Here is a 20,568-nt window from a genome sequence, read left to right as displayed (position 1 = left end):
TACACCAAAAACATTAAACTGTCTATTTTAATGGGTAAATGTTACGCTATGGTTAATTATATCTCAATAAAGATGTTATAAAATGATAATTACTGTATCACATAGTCATTATTACCACCACTGCATTAACAAAGGCCTGTAGGTAAGCCTGAGGTTGCCATCAACAACTGTTTCCTCAAGAAAGTGATGCCCAAAGGAGAAGCAGGAGGGAGTCAGGCTCAGGGAGAAGGAAAACCACTCCAGGCAGAAGGGATGGTACTGGGAAAAGGTTTGGAAGTGAAAAATCGAATGACCAACATTATCTGTTAAATTAGAGAACAATGCAGAGAGCTGGCAAGGGAGAAGGTGGAAGATGAAGCAGGCACACAGAAGGCTCTTGGTAATTACTGAGTATTAGTAAATTACTGGTGCTGACCTACTGTAGTGGAGGGATGGCATTCATAGCTCCATCCTTCACACTCTGCAGCCACTCCATTTGTCATGTGACTTGCAGTTCCCTTCACTAATGAGGCAAAGTCTATTTTTCCCAGCCCTGACTCTGGCTGGCTATGTGACTGCTTTTGCTGGTGGGGTCTAAGCAGACCTGAAGCCAGCAGAGGCTTGAAAGGTGCCGTGTGGCCATCCTTGCTTGCCCTTGCACCTTCCTACTGCCTTCAGAATAGGATTTTCAGGGTGGAAGATGCAAGACATGTGGAGCAGAGCTAGCTGTCCCAGTCATTCCAGCTGAGGCCATTCTAGATCAATCTACAGCCAGCTGACCCCAGATATGTAGGCAAGAACAGTAAAGATGCTGCAGAGCTCTTGCTGGCCCAAAGGTGAACTGATCCAGCCAAGCCCAAGCAGGACCAGCTGATCGAGACTCCCATGCTAAGCGATTACAGTCACGTGTCACTGGGGTTTTGTGGCTGGGAGTTACTCAGCATTATTATGACAGTGATTAACTGATATGCCTACACTGCTGTAAAGTGGTGAGAAACACTCCTAACAGTTGAACGGGGCTGTGGAGCTGACCTTCTCTTAAGGGAGAACAAACGCATGGGCTCTGAAGCCTGACATGACCTGTTCTGCCACTTCGCGCTGGTGAGGCTCGGGGAAAGCTGCATCAGCTGCTCCCACCTCCATTTCCTCACGAGTAACATGCAGATTTATGTACCACAGTATAACACTACTGTATAAGGACTGTTTTGAGATTAAATACATGTAAAAACAATTGAGTATGGCACACAGTAGGAGCTTCATGTTAGATTTTAAAAAGGCTGAACTTGACAAGGACCCATGACTGAAGAGGAGAATCCCACCTCTGCACCGGTGTGGGCTAGGGAAGTTTTGACAGGCAGGGCCGAGATTCTGTTCTAATACAGACAAAGGTCCAAAAATCTACCCTGTAAATTATTCTGGGCCAAATAATTTGAGAGTGTTTTGAAGAGCTGATGTTGACTCAATGTCCATTTTAGCATCTCATTAAAGCACCTTAAGACCGTATGTCCTGGGCAGATAGGGAGTGACTGATTAATAAATATGGGGTTTCTTTTTGGGGGTGATAAAAGTTTTCCGGAATTAGATAGTGGTAACGGTTACACAATAATGTGAATATTCAAAAAACCACTATATTGTACACTTTGTAATGGTTAAAACAGCAAATTTTATGTTATGTGAACTTTATTCTCAAACAAAAATGAACCTATGTCCTTCAGCAATACTGCAACCAGTTATAACCTGCCAGTCATAGGTTAAGGTACAATAAAAACAACAAGAGATTCTGGCTTTAAAAAAGCTACTTTTGGCCAGGCACGGTGGCTCATGCCTGTAACCCCAGCACTTTGGGAGGCCGAGGTGGGAGGATCCCCGAAGGTCAGAAGTTCGAGACTAGCCTGGCCAACATGGCGAAACCTCGTCTCTACTAAAAATACAAAAATTAGTCACGCTTGGTGGCATGCACCTATAATCCCAGCTACCCAGGAGTCTGAGGCAGGAGAATCGCTGGAACCCGGGAGGCAGAGGTTGCAGTGAGCCGAGATCGTGCCACTGCACTCCAGCCTGGGCGACAGAGCAAGACTCCATCTAAAAACTAAAAAAAATTTTAAAAAGCCACTTTTCCAATGGCAGAGAATAGATAACTGGCCTAACTACCTATAGAGGCCATTCCTAGCTCATGAATAATAATAGAACCCCATCAGGTATATATAATACCTCGCTCAGATTTTTACTGATGCTTAGAATATGCTAAGTATTCTTTTTTCTTTTTCTTTTTTTTCTTTTTTTTTTGAGATGGAGTCTAGCTGTTGTCGCCCAGACTGGAGTGCAGTGGTACGATCTTGGCTCACTGCAACCTCTGCCTCCCGGGTTCAAGTGATTCTCCCGCCTCAGCCTCCCAAGTAGCTACGATTACAGGCGCCCACCACCATGCCCAGCTAATTTTTGTACTTTTAGTAGAGATGGGGTTTCACCATTTGGCCAGGCTGGTCTCGAACTCCTGATCTCAGGTGATATGCCCGCCTTGGCCTCCCAAAGTGCTGGGATTACAGGTGTAAGCCACTGTGCCCGGCCTGTATATGCTAAGCATTCTTTTTTTTTTTTTTTTTTTTTTGAGACAGAGTCCGCCCAGGCTGGAGTACATGGCGTGATCTCAGCTCACTGCAAGCTCCACCTCCCGGGTTCACGCCATTCTCCTGCCTCAGCCTCGTGAGTAGCTGGGACTACAAGGCGCCCGCCACCACACCTGGCTAAGTTTTTTTTTTTTTTTTTTTTTTTTAAGTAGAGACAGGGTTTCACCGTGTTAGCCAGGATGGTCTCAACCTCCTGACCTCGTGATCCACCTGCCTCGGCCTCCCAAAGTGCTAGGATTACAGGCGTGAGCCACCGCGCCCAGCCACATGTGAAGCATTCTTAAAGTGGTTTGTAAAAAAAAAATTTTCTTAGCAGAGGCACAAGTAGAATTCGGGGTGGGACAGTTCCTCCTTGAGTACTGTACTTACTATCTCTGGCTATCCCGTCCTTTTTCAACCACCCCAGGTGGGACCTCACAAAGCTGTGAAGTAGACAATACATTATTAGTGAGAAGACTGAGAGTCAAAAAGGCTGAAGAAATTGTCTAACATCACAAAGCTATTACGTGGAGGTGCTGCGGTGTGGTGTGGGCAGTGGGACTCTAATGCACTCAGATTTCTAGAGCTTCCCTGTTTTTCTGTTCTCTGTAAGGGGCTGGGTGTGCATTTGCTACATTCAAACATGGCATTGAGTAACTGGAGTAAAAGGAAAAGTCGGTTAGCTCATAACCTCAGCAATCTGCAGTCAAAGGCCAAAGGAAAATATCAGGAAAAGCCACTCGTTTCTTTCTATGTTTATAAGAAATTTCTCCATGAGCTATGAGCATAACCACCATTAATAAAGAAATGACTATGGCTAAATCTCATCTACTCTTATGTGGACACCAACCCAAGGAACTCAGATTAACAACTTATCCTGGTAGGGAATAGGTATACATTTTACGTGGTAAGTCTAATAACTTATCAGGCCTATAATTTGGGGGGTTTATTGCCCTTTTAAGGCACTCTTGAGTAGGGCCACCCAACAGCAGACTCAAAGTCTTAACAAGTTAAAAAAAGCCTGACAGCTGGAGCCCTCCCCATGGGTGCTTTATTTCCCAGACTCTTCTGGACTGACTATACAAAGAAAGAACCTTGATGAACTGTAACACAGAGCACACAGTCAGACCAGCAATTTATAAATCTGGGAAAGCCTCTGCCAGAAAGAAAGATACCTCACCAGCTGAATGCTACCTTTAAGACTATGTTTCCAATCTGCCTCATCACTCAGACAGGCAGCTACAGGCATTCCCACATGCATTTATTAAAACTGAAGTTTCCTGAGGCAAAATAAGGTTTATAAAACTATTTTGTTTTGTTAAACTCTCAAGTAGCTTATAGAAACTTGTGTTTCATGTGTCACTATGCTATGTAGGATTTTGCTTTTGTTCTTTTTTACTTCTCCCAGCCAGGAAACAGTAAAGTCTCAGGATCTATCTAATTCTTCTTGTCCTTAGAATCTCCCCAGTCTCATCTTGAGTATAAACAGGTCCTGGGGAATGTTATGACAGTTACCTTTACAAACTGACCCTAGGCTTTCTACTAAAATCTTAGTAAACAGGTTTCCTGATTAAGGTCCCACTAAGCTAGTTTTCCTCTATTTAATATGTTACCCCAGCTATTGATCCAGACTTCTGGAACAAATTCCTCCTTTCTTAAATGAATTAATATTCTTTTGTTACCTTTCTAAACAGATGATGGTAGCTTTTAAAAACAAATGCACCATGATTTCCTCACATCTATGATTCCATTTTTTCACTAATTCAATCTGGCTTTGCCACTAATTGCTATCCCTCCACTAGCCACGTATCTGATGATCAGTCTTCACTAACAGAATTCAAGGTCAGCAGATCTCAACAAGATACTCTGGGTGACTTTACAGTTCTAGTATGTCTAAGGCTCCATGTGTTACTTATACTTCCTTAGGAGTAAGATGAAGATGATGATAACAGTAGCATCTGATAAGTACTGAGTACTTACGAACAAGGCAGTTTTAAGTACTTTATAAGTATTAATCTAACCATACATAATGTGAGTTATTATTACTCACATTTTCCAGGTAAAGAACTAAAAGCACAGAGAAGTTAAGTAAATTGCCCAAGATTAGAACTAGTATAGAACCATGCCTAGATCTGAACCCACCAGTCTGTCTCCAGGGTTCTCATTCTGAACCTCTATTGCTATGCTGCCTCTCAATATAAACAAGAATTTATCTCAGAGCTCAGTCACCATAAAAGAGAGTTTTAGTTAACTAAGGAAACTGAACTATAGCTAAACAAAAACCCAGATTTACAGCCCCTTTCTCATAAGGCAGTTTGCAGAGGTTCTAAAGCACGGCAAGAAACAGCCACTTTAATATGTCGTGAAGAAATCTGAAGCAGGCAATTCTGAGAAAGAATCTTTTGTTTAGTCAACAAGGCAGAAGTTCAGCTGAAGCTGCACAAGCACAGTTACACTCATATTCTCCTAACTATGCTATGTGCAATTAAAGACAGGTTTCAGATAGGATTACCTTGTTTTCTTCTAAGTGCCTTTTCAACTTTTCTTCCAGATCCCTGGTCTCTTCTAAGCCCTTAAGTTTCATCTGCTCATAATTTTCATATGCTTCTTTAAGTTGCTCTTGTAATACCTGGTGCTCCTTTTCAATCCGTGAAATTTCCCCCTAAAAGTGAATTACAAAACAATCTATTAAAGATCATTTAAAATGCCTACTTACGATCTTGTTCTTTACTGTTTCTTAAACAAAGGAGAGTAAAAGGCAGATGAAAATTTACAAGGGAAATGTCACAACAATTCAAGAATTAAAAACCTCTAAACAGTGTTTAGCAAAACCAGCTCTTTTATAAATATAATCATTCATATTATTGAAATTCATAAATTCTCCAATCTATAATTAGTTCTGAATATTTGTTTTAGAAGGGTTCAATATTAGATCAACAGTTTGATTTAAATGTCACTCTCCACAATTAACACCAACGATTATTTATTAGGTTTAAAAAGTTGCACATATTATACATATTTTAGATATAAACAGAACATTTTAACTTTGGCTTTACTTTTAGGTGTTTCAAATAAATAGTTGCTGGTTATTTCAAAATGACAAAATATTATCAATGAATTATTGTCAGTTATGTTTCTTGCACCAGCTTAACAACAACAAAAAAAACCCCAAACCCAGAAACCATTCTGTTGGCAAACAATAAATGTCATTTAGGTAATTATTTTTTAAAACCTTTCAAACTGCATATAACTTTAAAAGAGCATCTGTTTGATGCTGGCAGCTTCTCCAGCTGGAGGTAACTGTCCTCCCTGTGGCAGCCAGGCTTTAGAAATCTATCCCAAGCACAAACCTGGTCCAGCTCTGACACTTCCTGTACCTTCCCACAATACCTTAGTATTTTTCGAGTGTAAAAAAGTGGGGAATCAAGTATTTGAAACTCCGTGAATGATCAGTTAGAGAACTGTGAACTACGGTCAGATTGACCATGCATGCCCATTTGCCTTGGAGCATGCCACTTTGTCTGCCCAGACTGAAAGTTTAGTACTATAAATAGAGTCCATGCTTAACTAAATTAATTAAACAGTCAACCTTATGGTTTAAGACTTTAGTTACCTCCATTTTAATTTTTAATTCAGCAAAAGGATCATGGTGAATAGTAACTTGCTATCATGAATGAATTTACATGCCGCAAATTACCAATAGAGACAGGCAGGAAGCTAACTGCCACCTCTATGTTATTACATTTAAACTTCACCATACATCTGTGAGAAATACATTATTTTTGCCTTTAATAGATCAGAAAACCAAGTGAGGCAACTTCTCAAAGTCCCAGGAGAAAGTAGCAATGCTGGGATTCAAATGCAAGTCTCACTGGTTGAGAAGCCAACAATCAACTATACTAGCATCGAGGTCCTAAAACTAAGAGCTAATTTAAGAAAGCATTTGTGAACGTTCCCATCACTAATAAAAACACTCATTTGAGAGTCAAAAGCACTGACTCATTAAACAACAGAGCCTACCTTGTTTAAAGCTAAGCACAGCATAAGACTTCAACAACAGTAAACAGGCCAAAACGTTTACTATAGGACTATTTGTAAACATAAAAAGCTGACACAATCTAAATGTTCAACAAGAAATTGGTCAAATAAATTATCACACATTAATAAAATGGAAAACCAAGTATCCATTTAAAATGATGCTATAAATCATATTTACTGATATGGAAACAAGTCTACAATATATTAATTAAAGGTTGCAAATTTCAAATACAATATATATGCTGTGATCCCATCTTTTAAAAACTATTGTTTAATTATATGTAAATGTTCAAACATCCTGGAAGGCTACACATCAAAATGTTAACATGAGTGATGGGAAGGTAGATGATTTTCAATTTTTCTTTCATAATTTTTGGTATTATTCATTTAAAAAATTTAGTAACTCTATATATTATTTTTATCATTAGCAACAACTAAATGCTATTTGTACAAATAGCAGCAGGAAACACAAGTTCTGACCTTCCTCCTACTTAACTAGACATTGATCTTGTCAATCATTCCATATCTAACCATAGAACTGCTTTTTAAATGACCCCATAATATTTCATTTTATAGGTATATCATAATTTAACTAGTCCGCTATTGATGGAGGTTTAGATTGTATTCAATTTTCTGCTGATTCAAATACACACAAACAAACACACGACTCCCCGTGGCTCACTGGTCTCTCTCTATACATATGAGTGCAGATCGATTCCTAACTGCCTTCCCAGAAATTTCAGTTTCACTATCTTTCAAAATGTGAACGATTGCTTTTCTTATTTCAAGTTGGGTGGGCATCTGTTTATATGTTTAAAAATCATCTGTATTTCTTTCATTGTGGATTGTCTATTCACATCCATTCTCATCTTTGTGATAGGCTGTTAATCTTTTCCTTACTGATTTATAGAAACTCTGTATGTTAAGGAAATTAGTTCTTTATCTGTTTCACACTGCACATAATTTTCCTTGTCAGTCATCTGTGTTTTGACATGTGTATGTGTATATATTTGTTCTTACACATATGCTATGCATATAGGATATACACATTACATGCCATGTATATAGGTATATAAACATACTTTTTTCCCATGCTGTTTACTGATCTTATAAAAAAATTTTCATTTTTTTCCTGGATACTTTTATAGGTCCATTTTTTATGCTAAAATCTTTAATCTGCCTGGAACTTATTGTGGTATAAGGAAATGAGGTAGGGACCAAGACTGATTTTTTCTAGATGGCAATCCATTTCTCCTATGTATTTAAGAATCCAATTTTTGCTCACGGATAATTTGCCATCTTTTTTTTTTTTTTTTTGAGACAGAGTCTCGCACTGTTGCCCAGGTTATAGTGCAGTGGTGCAATCTTGGCTCACTGCAACCTCTGCTTCCTGGGTTCAAGCAATTCTCCTGCCTCAGCCTCCCAAGTAGCTGGGATTACAGGTGCCCACCACCACGCCCAGCTAATTTTTAAAAACTTTTAGTAGACATGGGGTTTTACTATGTTGGCCAGGCTGGTCTCAAACTCCTAACCTTGTGATCCACCCACCTCAGCCTCCCAAAGTGCTGGGATTACAGGCATGAGCCACCACGCCCGGCCAATTTACCATCTTGATTGATTGATTGATTGAGATGGAGTCTCACTCTGTCACCTAAGCTGGAGTGCAGTGGCATGATCTTGGCTCACTGCAACTTCTGCCTCCCAGATTCAAGCAATTATCCTACCTTAGCCTCCCAAGTAGCTGGGAATACAGCTGAGCCAAAACACCTGGCTAATTTTTGTATTTTTAGTAGAGACAGGGTTTCGACATATTGGCCAGGTACTCTCATATTAATGGTCTATGTATGTGGTAATACAGATAGATTTATATTGTGTTTTGATATTTAGTTGCACAACTCCTTTTCTTACAGTTTCTCTTCCATACCCATTCTTGATATTCATTTTTACATATGAAGTTTAAAATCAATTTGTCTAGTTTCAAATTAATCCTGTGCAGTAACCAAGCCTCTTGGTAGTCACAGCCTTGTATAGACCTCTCCTACCATGTATCAGGGTTGGTGGATTGGTCTATGTGACCAAGAGAATACAGCAGAGGTGATGATTTGTGACTTCCTAAAACACTGCAGCTTCTGCCTGGGATCACACACTCTGGGAAAAGCCAGCCCCATGAGGTCAAGCAGGGCTAGGTGGAGGTCCACAAGGCAAGGAACTGAAGCTTCCTGGCAACTGCCAGCACCCACTTGCCAGCCATGTGAGTGAGCTATCTTGGGAGTAGAACCTCTGGCGCCAGTTACTCCCACAGATGACCAAGCCCTGGTCAACATCTTGGCTAGCCATGTGAGAATCTCCAGAACCATCCACCTAAACTGCTCCTGAATTCCTGACTTAGAGCGAAATTGCGAGATTTCACAATTGTGAAATATTTACTGTTTTAAGCCACTAGTTTTGAAGTTGTTTGTTATACATACAGCAATATACATAACTAATCAGACCTGTTCATTTATATACTGGGATTGTGTTAAATTTTAAAAAGCTTTAGGGAGAACCAATCTCATTATCAAATTAAGTGTTCTTATCCAAGTACAGGAAATATCTTTTCATTGAAGGCCTCTATGTGTCTCTCCATAGCATTTAAAAATTTTCTTTATATACATTTACGTATTTTATCTCTTTTTTTGGTATTGAAAATATTTTCTTTTAACATACTTTCTAACAGGTAACTGTTTGTATATATTTTTATATATAAGTATAGGTTTATAGAGGTTAGTATAGGTTTTCAGTTGATCATTTTGGATTTTCCTGCTACACAATCTTAGCCTTTGTAAATAATGATAGTCACTTCTCCTCTTTTCTGTCTTCTTTCTTTCTCATATCTGTTTTCTCAGTTAATATACCCAGGATAATAATAAATATTAATGGTGAGGCTTTACCACTAAGCAAGATGATGGCTTTTGGCTTAAAATATTAGCATGTTGAGAAATATTCATCATTTCCCATTTTCTTACTAGTTTTGGTCAAGACAGTGACCTGGATTTTATCCAATACCTTTTCAGTAACTTTGAGTTGATAAGACAACTTTTCTCTTATGATGCATATTAACGAAATAAATTATATTAGTAGGTTTTCTAACTGAATCATTATTATAGTAGAGAAGGTCTTTATAATATCTTTCTGTATTATCCACGTGAATAAGCTTACTTATAAATTATTACATGCTCATTATACCAGTTAAAACAATAAAGCTGGCCAGCCTGGGTGACAGCAAGACCCTGTCTCAAAAATAATTAAAATAAAATAAATAAAATAAAAATTTAAAAATAATAAAACAATAACGCTGTTATAATTTGAAATAAATATGCTGGAAAAAATTTACCTTTTCCTTCCCTTCTCAAATTTCAACAATGAAAACAAAATCATTTTTTTGTTATGTTCTCAAGCTTATTCCATGATAACTTTGTGTGGAAAAAGCTGACTCCAAAATAGTTCTAGTTTATCATTCCATCTGGATAAATTAATGAAAACTAAACCTTTAAACAGTTTAACATAATTTTGACTCACTTGTTGTTCCTCAAAAGGATTATATGGCTCAGTATTGACTTCCTGGTGTATTATGTTCCAAGATACCTGTGGGCAAAACAAAAAATTAAAATTCACTTTCTCTCAATTGCTCTAGTAAAATAAGCCCATCAAGTAATAACACTTTAAAATACACCCACAATTTTTTCAAGGTTTTTTTCCCATTTAGATCATGTTCCATACTTTCTGTAAACATGTATATTAGGAAAATTATTTAGAATTAGTATAACTGAAAATGATTATGATCCACTGCTCTTAACCTATTTTTTTCAAAGCTTTCTAGAAAACATAATGAGGAGTGGGGCAATTCAATAAGGATTTAATGAATTCATACCCTATAAAGGCAATCATAGGAGAATTTTAATTTCATCTCATGCTTGTTAGGAAGGAACTCATACACATCTCTCTTGTTTCTATCTGGCTCTTTTTTTCTCATTCCTCCCCTGGTTTGACAGGAGAAGCTGGGCATGTGTCGGTCAGGGTCTTCCTTTTTCCTTCTCTTTCTGTCTGAGTAGCTGCCAGCACATTTTCCCTTTCTCCTCCACGCGGTAAGTCCTATGGGGCAGGCACCCCACGCTGGAAGGCCTCCAGGTGGGCCCTCCTGTAACTGGCAGGTAAGGCACTGTGATACAGGCTACACTGCCAGCCAGCACTTGACTTTTCTACAAACAGCCACCTTCTCCTCCAGCCCCTTTATTAATTCTTAGGATGACGTTTTGGCTCCACCTGCTGTCTTATTTCTCAATGTGCGTAGAATTTCGGTAGCAAAGATGGGTATTTTTGAGACCCAAGCTTCTTTCTGAGAAGATTACCTGGCACACCTCACAAAACAGTTCATATTTTAAAAATATTTTCAGGCAAAAGCTTCAGTAATCATTATAAAGTCAATCAACTTTAAGGATTCTTGTAAATATAACGGCAATGAAAAATGAAAAGGAAAATTTAATTTCAGTATTAAGAAGACTTTTCTATTTAACTCTTACCTGTATGGCAACCATCTGCACGTGTGGAATGTTTGTGACTGCACTGATGCTCTCTGGAATTACTTCACATTTGTTGTTAGAATTTCCACAGTGCCCATCATTTCTGTTAGACTCACTCAGGACTGTATGAGCATCCCCTGTGCTGCAGTGTGACTTTACAAATATTCCCGAAGAGTCTTCAAGGATCTGTGTTTCAGAGGCAATCTGGTGACCAACAGCATTCTCAGCATTCAAATGATGACCCTCAAAATAGGCAGCAGCATTTTTATCTGCTCTGTCATTGGCTACAAAAGACGGCACCACTGGTACTGATCTTGGTAGCTGATATTCAGGAGAAAGGCTGGCCAAGGGTGTATATATGCTGGTGTACTGGGGCAAACCTGGTAACACGTTTATGTATGCTGCCGGTGTCTGGGTGATATCAAATCTCTGGAAAGGAAGATACGTACAGTATCCTGTGAACAAATGGGATTGAGCCCAATAAGTTGGTTTCACATCCTCAAGAACCGGTCTGGGGGAATTAGAGGAGACTCGCTTGTAATTTGCATCCTCAGAGCCTGGTGTGGGAGAATTGGAAGAGGCCCCTTTGGGTTTCCCATCCTCAGAAACTTGTCTAGAAGAATTGTCGGCTACTGGTTTGGCCCTCACATCTTCACAAGCTGGCTCAGGAGAATTTGCAGACACAGGTTTGGGTTTCACATCTTCAGAAGCTGGTGCTGAAGATGAATCTGACACTGGTGTAGACTTTACATCTGGTTTAAATTCCCTTGCAGCTGGATTCAGAGGTAATTTAACTCGTAAATACTCTCCTGCTTTTGAAATTTCTTCTACTTTTGTTTTAATGTTTTTCTTCTTCCTTTTTTTCTTGAGCCGTGATGCAACTTTCTTCAATGCAATACAGTTGTCAATCACAACAAAACGAGGACATCCCAAGAGAAAAGGTTTTAAACCTCCTGCTTTTTCTAATATCTGTCGAGTTTCTTCTGGGAAAAACTCATATTCTTCAGTGAACATCTTGTTACTCATGTCCAAGGGACCATGCTCCTCCAAAAACTGAGAGAAGTAACTTGGAAAAAATTTACATTTACATGAGTTACTATAAGGAAGTATTTGAATACGTCTATAAATAAAAAACTTTTATTCTCCCAAAGGAAAACACTGTTTCACTTTTCACTGATCTCAACCTTTCCCCAACAACAAATATAACAAACATAAGGTTAACTGCAATCAATGATACTATACAGAAAATTTTGTATACCTCCTAGAAAATGATCATTTAAAACTTTCCTGGGAGTGAGGGAAAGCAAAATGAAAGCAAAAAGTTATTTTATAACTTTCAACTATGTAATTACAGAATTTATTCTAAAAACAATAAAAAAATAAAAATTTATTCAGGAAAGATAACAATAATGCTAATAATAAGAATTTTAAATAAAAAGAGAAAATCAAATCCAAAAACAAATCCTATTTGAATTTGTGTACAGTAAATACTGAAAACTACATACTTTAGCTTTACTTTTGGATGCCTGAGGCAAATTCTAGCATATTTTAAGAAATAATAGTTTAATTTTACAGTTGTTTCCACACTGTCACTCAAGAGTTCTCTGGAAATATGATTTGCTCGGCATTTCAACTCTAAAGAAAAACCATGAAGAAGGATCTAAGAGCACAGAACTAAATATGAATGATGCAATGGAGGAAAACAGAAGAAAGGGCCATATGGTGGATATGCTACTGACAGGACTTCCAGGAGAAGAGTTGGCTTTTAAATTAATACTCTATTACAGACCTCAGCCCTTGATTTATTTTCTTAAAAGGAAGGCCTCATGCACTATTTAATAACACAAAGCTCAAAATGGTAAGCTATTTCTGAGATTTTCCTGAATTTTTTACTTGTTTTATCCACCCCACTCAATATCGATCTAGTAGCTCAAACTGACAAAATCAATAATCATTAGGACTCTAAATTTAATAATTTAAAATCCTCAGGGCAGGGCGAGGTGGCTCATGCCTGTAATCTCACCATTTTGGAAGGCCGAGGCAGGCAGATCACTTGAGGCCAGGAGTTGGAGACCTGCCTGGCCAACACGGTGAAACCCCTTCTCTACTAAAAATACAAAAATTAGCCAGGCATGGTGGTGCAAGTCTGTAATCTCAGCTACTCAGGAGGCTGAGGCATGAGAATCACCCGAACCTGAGAGGCACAGGTGGTGGTGAGCAGAGATTGCACCACTGCACTCCAGCCCATGTGACATGGCAAGACTCTGTCTCAAAAAAAAAAAAAGTCCTAAATTAACTTTGTGTAAAATGTGGCAAAATCTCTAAAAACAGGCACAAATTAAACAACTTCTGATCTTTAATTGGCAGCCTCAGTATAAAATAATGATTGTAAAAATTTCAACCCACTTACTCATACAGAGTTGAACATTTTTGTTTTGGGTTCATGTCCCATAGCTTCTTATTGCGGACAACATATTCTTTACTGTGTTGGTCATAGAGAGCTTCGAATTCTTCTACATCTTGCCGAAGATGGTCAGGCACTGCAAAAGGGCCTGCAGAATCTGAATTTCGATTGCTGGTAAATAACAACAAAAAACACCCAGTTTTGTGAAAGATAAACTTTTGGTTTATTATTTAACCAGAAGAATGTTTAATTGAAATAAACACAATAATGGCAATATATTACTCAGCTCTATGTTGCAAAAAAATAGCACCAGGGAACTTAGTGTAGATAAGTTACCCTTACACAGTTATAGGCAAGAAATATCATATCCGACAATCTAAGTAAGCACTTTCAATTATTTAGTCTTGCTCCAAAGAGCAAAATTCTTAAAACTCCATAATTTAAAAAAATGTTGCATTAACTATAACTTGTTAAATGACTGAAAGACAAATGAAGACTGTATTACAACTGCTATTAAGTAAGTTAAAGTGAGACTGAGACTGGTAAATGGTATTAATAAAAGGTTTTTTTAGGCCGGGTGCGGTGGCTCACGCCTGTAATCCCAGCACTGTGGGAGGCCATGGTGGGTGGATCACTTGAGGTCAGGAGTTCAAGATCAGCCTGACCAACACGGAGAAACCCTGTCCCTAATAAAAATACAAAATTAGCCAGGCATCGTGGTGCATGGCTGTAATCCCAACTACTCAGGAGGCTGAGGCAGGAGAATTGCTTGAACCCAGGAGGTGGAGGTTGTGGTGAGCTGGGATCACGCCATTCACGCCATTGCACTCCAGTCTGGGCAACAAGAGCGAAACTCCATCTAAACAAAAGTTTTTTTAAAATATAAGATGTTAGCACTCTAAAAAGATGTAGTAGTTTGAGTGTGGACTCTAAAACCAGGCTGCATGATTTAAATCCCAGCTCTGCTATTTATAAGCTTTGTGTTCTTGGGAAAGGCGTTCTGCACTGTGCCTCAGAGTTTCCTTATCTGTACACTGGACAGAATATAATAGCACTTACCTCCTAGGCGGGATAAGTGGATTGAAAGAGTTTATGTATGTAAACCCCCTAAAACAATGTCTGATACATAAGAATTAATCTCAGTAAAGGCTATGCTATGGTCTAAATGTTTGTGTTCCTGCAAAACTCGTATGTTGAAACCTAATCACCAATGTGATGGTGTCAGGATGTGGACTCTTTGGGAGGTAATTAGGCTCTGCCCCCATGAATGGACTTAGTGCCCTTATAAAAGAGGCCCCAGAGAGTTGCCTTGTCCCTTCCATCATGAGAAAACACAGCGAGAAGGCACCATCTATGAAACAGAAAGCAGGCCCTCACCACACTGAATCTGCCAGTACCTTGATCTTGGACTTCCCAGCCTCCAGAACTGTGAGGAATAAATTTCTGTGTGTAAGCCTCCCAGTTTATGGTATATTGTTATAGCAGTGCAAACTGACTAAGGCTATTATTTTAACTTAAAACAATACCCTACTTAAGGAATCCATGAAAACGACCATGTAAATTTTTAACTGTTCTGATAACTCCTTTAAGAAATGTGAAAAAAAAACCATGTTGTACATTTTTGGTTCATAAAGGAATATGGGTTACTACTACTCACTAGTTTTATTTCTTAAATATTTGTTTCTTGAAAACTCAGTTTCGACAACCAGATGGCATTGAAAATCACTAATATATAAGGTGAAACCATAACATCATATACAGCTCCCAAAACAGCTTCTTCTCTATTACAGCAAAAATGCTAGTAAGTATTAACAGAACATTCTCTCTATTGACTATTTTAAAGAATAATTTGTAGACATTTTTCTATGATTTTCCCACAGAGCCTTGCACATGGTAGGTTCTCAATATGTACTTAGTGAATGAACGTTACCAGTATTGTGACTTTAACACAGTTTGAATGAATTCTTAATGCTTTCTAGCCATGCTATGTAAATGTAATCAAGATAGAATTACATCAGGCTGTCACATGCACAGCTTTAGAAAGGAAAGTTAGGGAAATAAAACACAAGTTTATATACATTAAATTAACACAACTTATTAAGTAAAGACATTTGAGTTAAAATGAAGCAAAAATTTAAAAATTATACTTACGTATGGTCTTCACTTGAAGTGATGACATCATTATTTGGAGTTACTGAAGTTGTTCCAGACCCAACTAACATAGGCTGGTTTAAAAGACAGAAAAATGACAATCATTTTCTACCTTAAAATTCCATTAAAGAAAAAAAAAATCATTAAAATTGATGAATGCTTATATAAACACACATACAAATTGCTAATATATAAGATCTATCCAAATTTTCTTACAAACAGGAACACATAGTAATAAAAGTTTAAACAGCCAAAAATAAGCTCAAATTAACATTTAGGATAGTTTCCAACGCTCCAAAAAAATTTAAATGTTACTCAGTTTAAACTCCCATTTTACCTAAACTAAATACATATAGTCAAAGATAAAAATAAAAGTTGTATTGGAACTCCTTAGCTCTTCTCATCTTTTGAAGATTTACTACTCTCTCTCACTCCATCCCCCTTTCTGCTCCCCACATACACAAGAGCCATGAAGAACCAACCAAAGACTCAAAAATTGTGCTCTACTCTGGCACAGTAGTTCACGCCTATAAGGCCAAGGTGGGCAGATCGCTTGAGCCCAGGAGTTCTAGACCAGCCTGGGCAATACAGCAAAACCCCATCTCTATAAAAAATTAGCTGGGCATGGTGGCGTGCACCTTCATTCCGGCTACTCAGGAGGCTGAGGTGGGAGGATCACTTGAGCCTAGGAGTTTGAGGCTGCAATGAGCCGTCACTGCACCACTGCTCTCCAGCCTGGGCGAGAGAAGGAGACCCTGTCTCAAAAATAAAAATAAAAATGCCCTACTTATCTCATGGGCTTGGAGGAGAGCCTTTGATGAGAGGAAGGAAGGGATTCTATCAATCCTGGGACAGTCATAATGATTAGTATTCATCATTTTTAGTTTAAATATGTTATCTATTTTTTGAGACTTATTTATTTTGGGGGACATTATGGCAATTTTTTTTTACTCAGAAACATCTAAAAAAATAAAAGGGTCAATAAAGAATATGAGTCTCAAGACTTGCTATTATACAATATGAACCTGGAATTTCTTCAAAATGTAGAAGACTGACAAAACATCTTTAAGTCCTAGAAAGTCTTTCTCTACAAATGTTTCAAAATATCCAAAGAATTGCTCAATTCTAATTTATATGTCCAACTAACTATTTTGGAGAGTTTAGACAATAATTAATACAGAAAATACTCTGTACCTTTGAATCCTTTGGCTTCTTTTTCTTGCCTTTGTTTTTCACCTTGGTAGAACCAAACTAAAAAATGGGGGGAAAATCAGTGAACACTCAAATAACAGCATTATGAATCTCAACATAAAGAAACTATATTGGTTTTCACAGACTAGCCATAAGTTAAATGTACATAAAATGTTTAACAAAAATAACACTACAGTGTATCAGCCAAAGTGCTATGATTTATCACAGAAAACAAGCAAAATTTAATAATACCTAATGTTATAACTAAAATTAAATTGTTCTAACATTTTTATCTTATTTTCCACAGGGTTGGAATGTTGTTTCAAGTAATTAATCAGACTTTTACGTAATTCCAGTTATATGCTATAATAGTATTTTTATTATTAATGTATTTCTTTCACTAAGCCACACTAGACATTCTGCACCTGACCACACACTGGGGCACAAACAGTGAATAACGAAGCCTTCAGCTCCTTATGGGGTATATCAGCTGTGTTTTCCTGCTTAGTCGGGCAATATTTGATGGAGCAGATTAAGATAAAATTTCATATAGATAGATGATTTGCTCCTGAAAATCAGTAAACGGACATCTTTCTCTTTGAAAACTGCCACAATGCTGTGCTTTTCTCTATTTACTCACTTTCCTAAACTGAAGAATTTCTGAAGAATGAATAAAAGGCAACTGCAAACTACTAAGGAAGACAACTCTGGAACTGTTTTAACTTAAACTAAATTTAGAGCCACTCAAAACAAAGTCCCTTTGTTCTCCTTCTAGAGCAAAAATTAAAACTTTAGTTATTAAAGATAACTTTTCATTTTTATGCCAGGAGATGAAGAACTCTTCCTTTCTTAATTAGAATATTAATGTTTATCAGCTCTGAAACTTCATGGAAATTGTCTAATTTAAGCCTCATAGTTTGCTGATTATTGCTCCAATTCCAAGAAGACGACTGGCAGTGACTTTCTAATGAAATAGTACATACTACCCAGATGTCCTTTTAATGTGGTTCTTGAATACTGGCTGTGATGTCAATAAACACTGGCCTGGGTCCCCCTCTCATCCTTGGTTTAACATAGATTAGAACATAAGATTTCAAGTGATCAAGTAACTTACCAGTGCTTCACCACTGTCTTGTTTCCTTAACACAGTACAGCGGCTGTCTGCAGGAATATACAGATGGTTTTGTGAGGAAACTAAATATTTACATTTCCATATAATACACTAAAGCCTTAAAACAACTCCTGATACTACTGGCATAGGCCATGTTCTATTCTTTAATAGGCTTTGACACAAGTGTGGTTTAGAAACTAAGGGCAAAATGGCTGACTAAACAGGAAACCAACTACAAAGAACCATAAAACTTCAATCTGATTCAGCATAATGTGAGTGCCTTCTAGGTGCCATCTATGCTAGTGCTGGGAATAGAGATGCACAAGACAGTCCCTGCCATTGATGAACTTCTGCTCCACTGCCAGAAAGACAAACAGACAAACACCTGTAACCCAGAATGCTAAGTACCACATGAAACACAAGGCAACACAGCTCATGAAGGACTCAGGTCTGCAGTCGGCGTGGGAGCCCACAGGAGGGGCAAGGAGGACTCTGAGGAAGAGGGGACATTTAAGTTACTCTGGAAATGAACAAGCAAAGGGGTGGGGCATGGCTGGGGGAACTACGTGAACAAAGACAGGAGTCAGGAAGCACAAGGCAGGTTTGGGCATAGTCAGAAGTGGGGTGTGTGCTCAGAGACAGAGGATGATGATGAACCAGACCCCAGATGATGTGAATTTAATTTGTAAGTAAAACTAAACAAATGTTTCCCAAATTGAAGAGTTAAAAGAATCAGAGAGATGTTCTAGAAGAGTCACTACCTGCAACATAAGAGGAAGATGGAAGAGTGGGAGAGTCTAGAGGCATGGAGTCCAGTTTGGAGGCTACTATAGTAGTCTAACTATGGAAAGACAACTAAGGTCCTGGCCTTGGGAAGTGGGGTGACAGCAAAGGATAGATCAAGGACAAAGCTCATCTGGATTGATGACAAACAAGTTATACTCTTAATACTGAAAAGAAAGAATTGACACTAATTACCGAGTTTCCCGTTTGAAAACTAGATATACAATGTTACTGACTGAGATAAATTGAGGAAAAACAGATCTCTGAAGATGTGATAGGTGGGTTCAGTCATACTGCTTCAAGGGGTTCTTTGGCTGTCTCACAGAAATACCCTAGGGAATCATGCATGAAGAGGTCAGGGGAAAAGTCGGGGCTCTCAGTTATCACAGCACTAGTGACACTGTCGAACACTCTAATCTACAAGATCAGCGGATTTTGAAAAGTTTTAAGAAATATTAAGCATTCCTTTAAATGAGGAGATAAAACTGAAAATGTTTGGGGTGAAGGTGGAAGGCAGAGCTACTGGACTTGAGAATCCACTGGGATTGCCAATAATTTGGTTAGTGGCTTCTGACCTCAAGACTAGAAACAGAGAAACAGTAGCAGCTGGAAGTGCTGTGTTTTATATGTAGAGACACAAGTTAAAGGACTAGTGGACGCTAAGAGGGAACTGTGTCCTTTTTAGTTGTCTTGTTTTGTGATCCAAACATGCATCAGATTTTGTAAGCTCAGTCCTGGGACAGCATTTTATTACCAGCAGCAGCAAACTGATGGTAATAAATTCAGGCTATCAAGTAGCATGTCACCTTCAGTCATGAAGCAGTACCCTGAAAAGATAAAGCCATCTGTATTTGAGTGTGCTCTTTTCTAAGAACTTTTGTTGTCAAAAGTAAGCTTTCCGCTTCCTTATACTGCATTGGAACTTTATCATCTGTGACACCATCGTACAAGGCTGGACCTTTTAATGTACTCTTTAAAACAAACAGCATGACATTTAAAAGTCTAACTCCTAACAATACATAGAGGAGACTTCTGATTCTGAGGGATTTGGGGATTATCATAACATGTTTATGTAGTATGAAAGGTAAGAAATTATTATTTAGAATCTAGGAATATGAGAATTTTTAAGCAAAACAGGACCACACAAGTCACTGCCTCCAGATCATCTCATTTTAATATGAGGAAATTAAGATCTAAGAGAAGAGAAGAAATTAGCTGCTAGCTAGCTAGTTAGTTCAAGCTGGACTCCATGCTGTTACCCAAATAGGCCCCCCAATTCCAAATAAGCCCTGACACCCAGCTTTCTAACTCCACTTTCACATTCACAGCCCATCTGAGACTCTACCCCTGCACCACAGCTTTCCTCTCTCCCAGGGAGAAAGAAAGTGTTGGGTCCTTCCTTTGATGCCCTTGGCACTTTCTCTGGCCCTCCTGTATTGAGCTTACTACCATGTTACTGTTATTGGTGCATGTTTCTTATTCTCTTTTCTAGAACACAAGGTCCTCAAGGGCAGAGACAAGTGTAAGCATTTCTGAATTCCTTCTCAACACCCATCACTGGGCCCACAAGGTTTTTAATGAACTAAACTAACGGAGAAGCTGTGCCATAACCTACTTTTCCTGACCCTTAGTTCTAGGCTCTTCCCATTAAAACATGGGGCATCCATTCTAGATTTTGCAAACATCACCTACTTCTGCAGGCCAATGTTTTCTAAAATGCTACAAATCAAACCACTTGCTAACAGA

At 38.3% G+C, this 20,568-nt stretch overlaps 1 protein-coding gene across 2 annotated transcripts in view; it reads right to left on the bottom strand.

Moving 5' to 3' along the window:
* The window catches only part of TTC3 (tetratricopeptide repeat domain 3), a 119,827-nt gene that overhangs the window by 26,047 nt on the left and 73,212 nt on the right, over nt 1–20,568 (bottom strand). For both annotated transcript variants that reach the window (XM_007967772.3, XM_037984783.2), the window contains exons 29-35: nt 18,043–18,089; nt 16,932–16,988; nt 15,738–15,811; nt 13,593–13,757; nt 11,183–12,248; nt 10,182–10,247; nt 5,098–5,247 (exon numbers count right to left, since the gene is read on the bottom strand). In XM_007967772.3, coding sequence (XP_007965963.3) covers nt 5,098–5,247; nt 10,182–10,247; nt 11,183–12,248; nt 13,593–13,757; nt 15,738–15,811; nt 16,932–16,988; nt 18,043–18,089 — 1,625 coding nt within the window. The remainder of the gene's footprint in view (nt 1–5,097; nt 5,248–10,181; nt 10,248–11,182; nt 12,249–13,592; nt 13,758–15,737; nt 15,812–16,931; nt 16,989–18,042; nt 18,090–20,568) is intronic.

The sequence above is a fragment of the Chlorocebus sabaeus genome, chromosome 2, assembly GCF_047675955.1.
Source record: "Chlorocebus sabaeus isolate Y175 chromosome 2, mChlSab1.0.hap1, whole genome shotgun sequence".
NCBI classification, from domain to species: domain Eukaryota; kingdom Metazoa; phylum Chordata; class Mammalia; order Primates; family Cercopithecidae; genus Chlorocebus; species Chlorocebus sabaeus.
The sequence above is the reverse complement of the archived record's forward strand: the minus strand, read 5'-3'. Positions and strand labels throughout refer to the sequence as shown.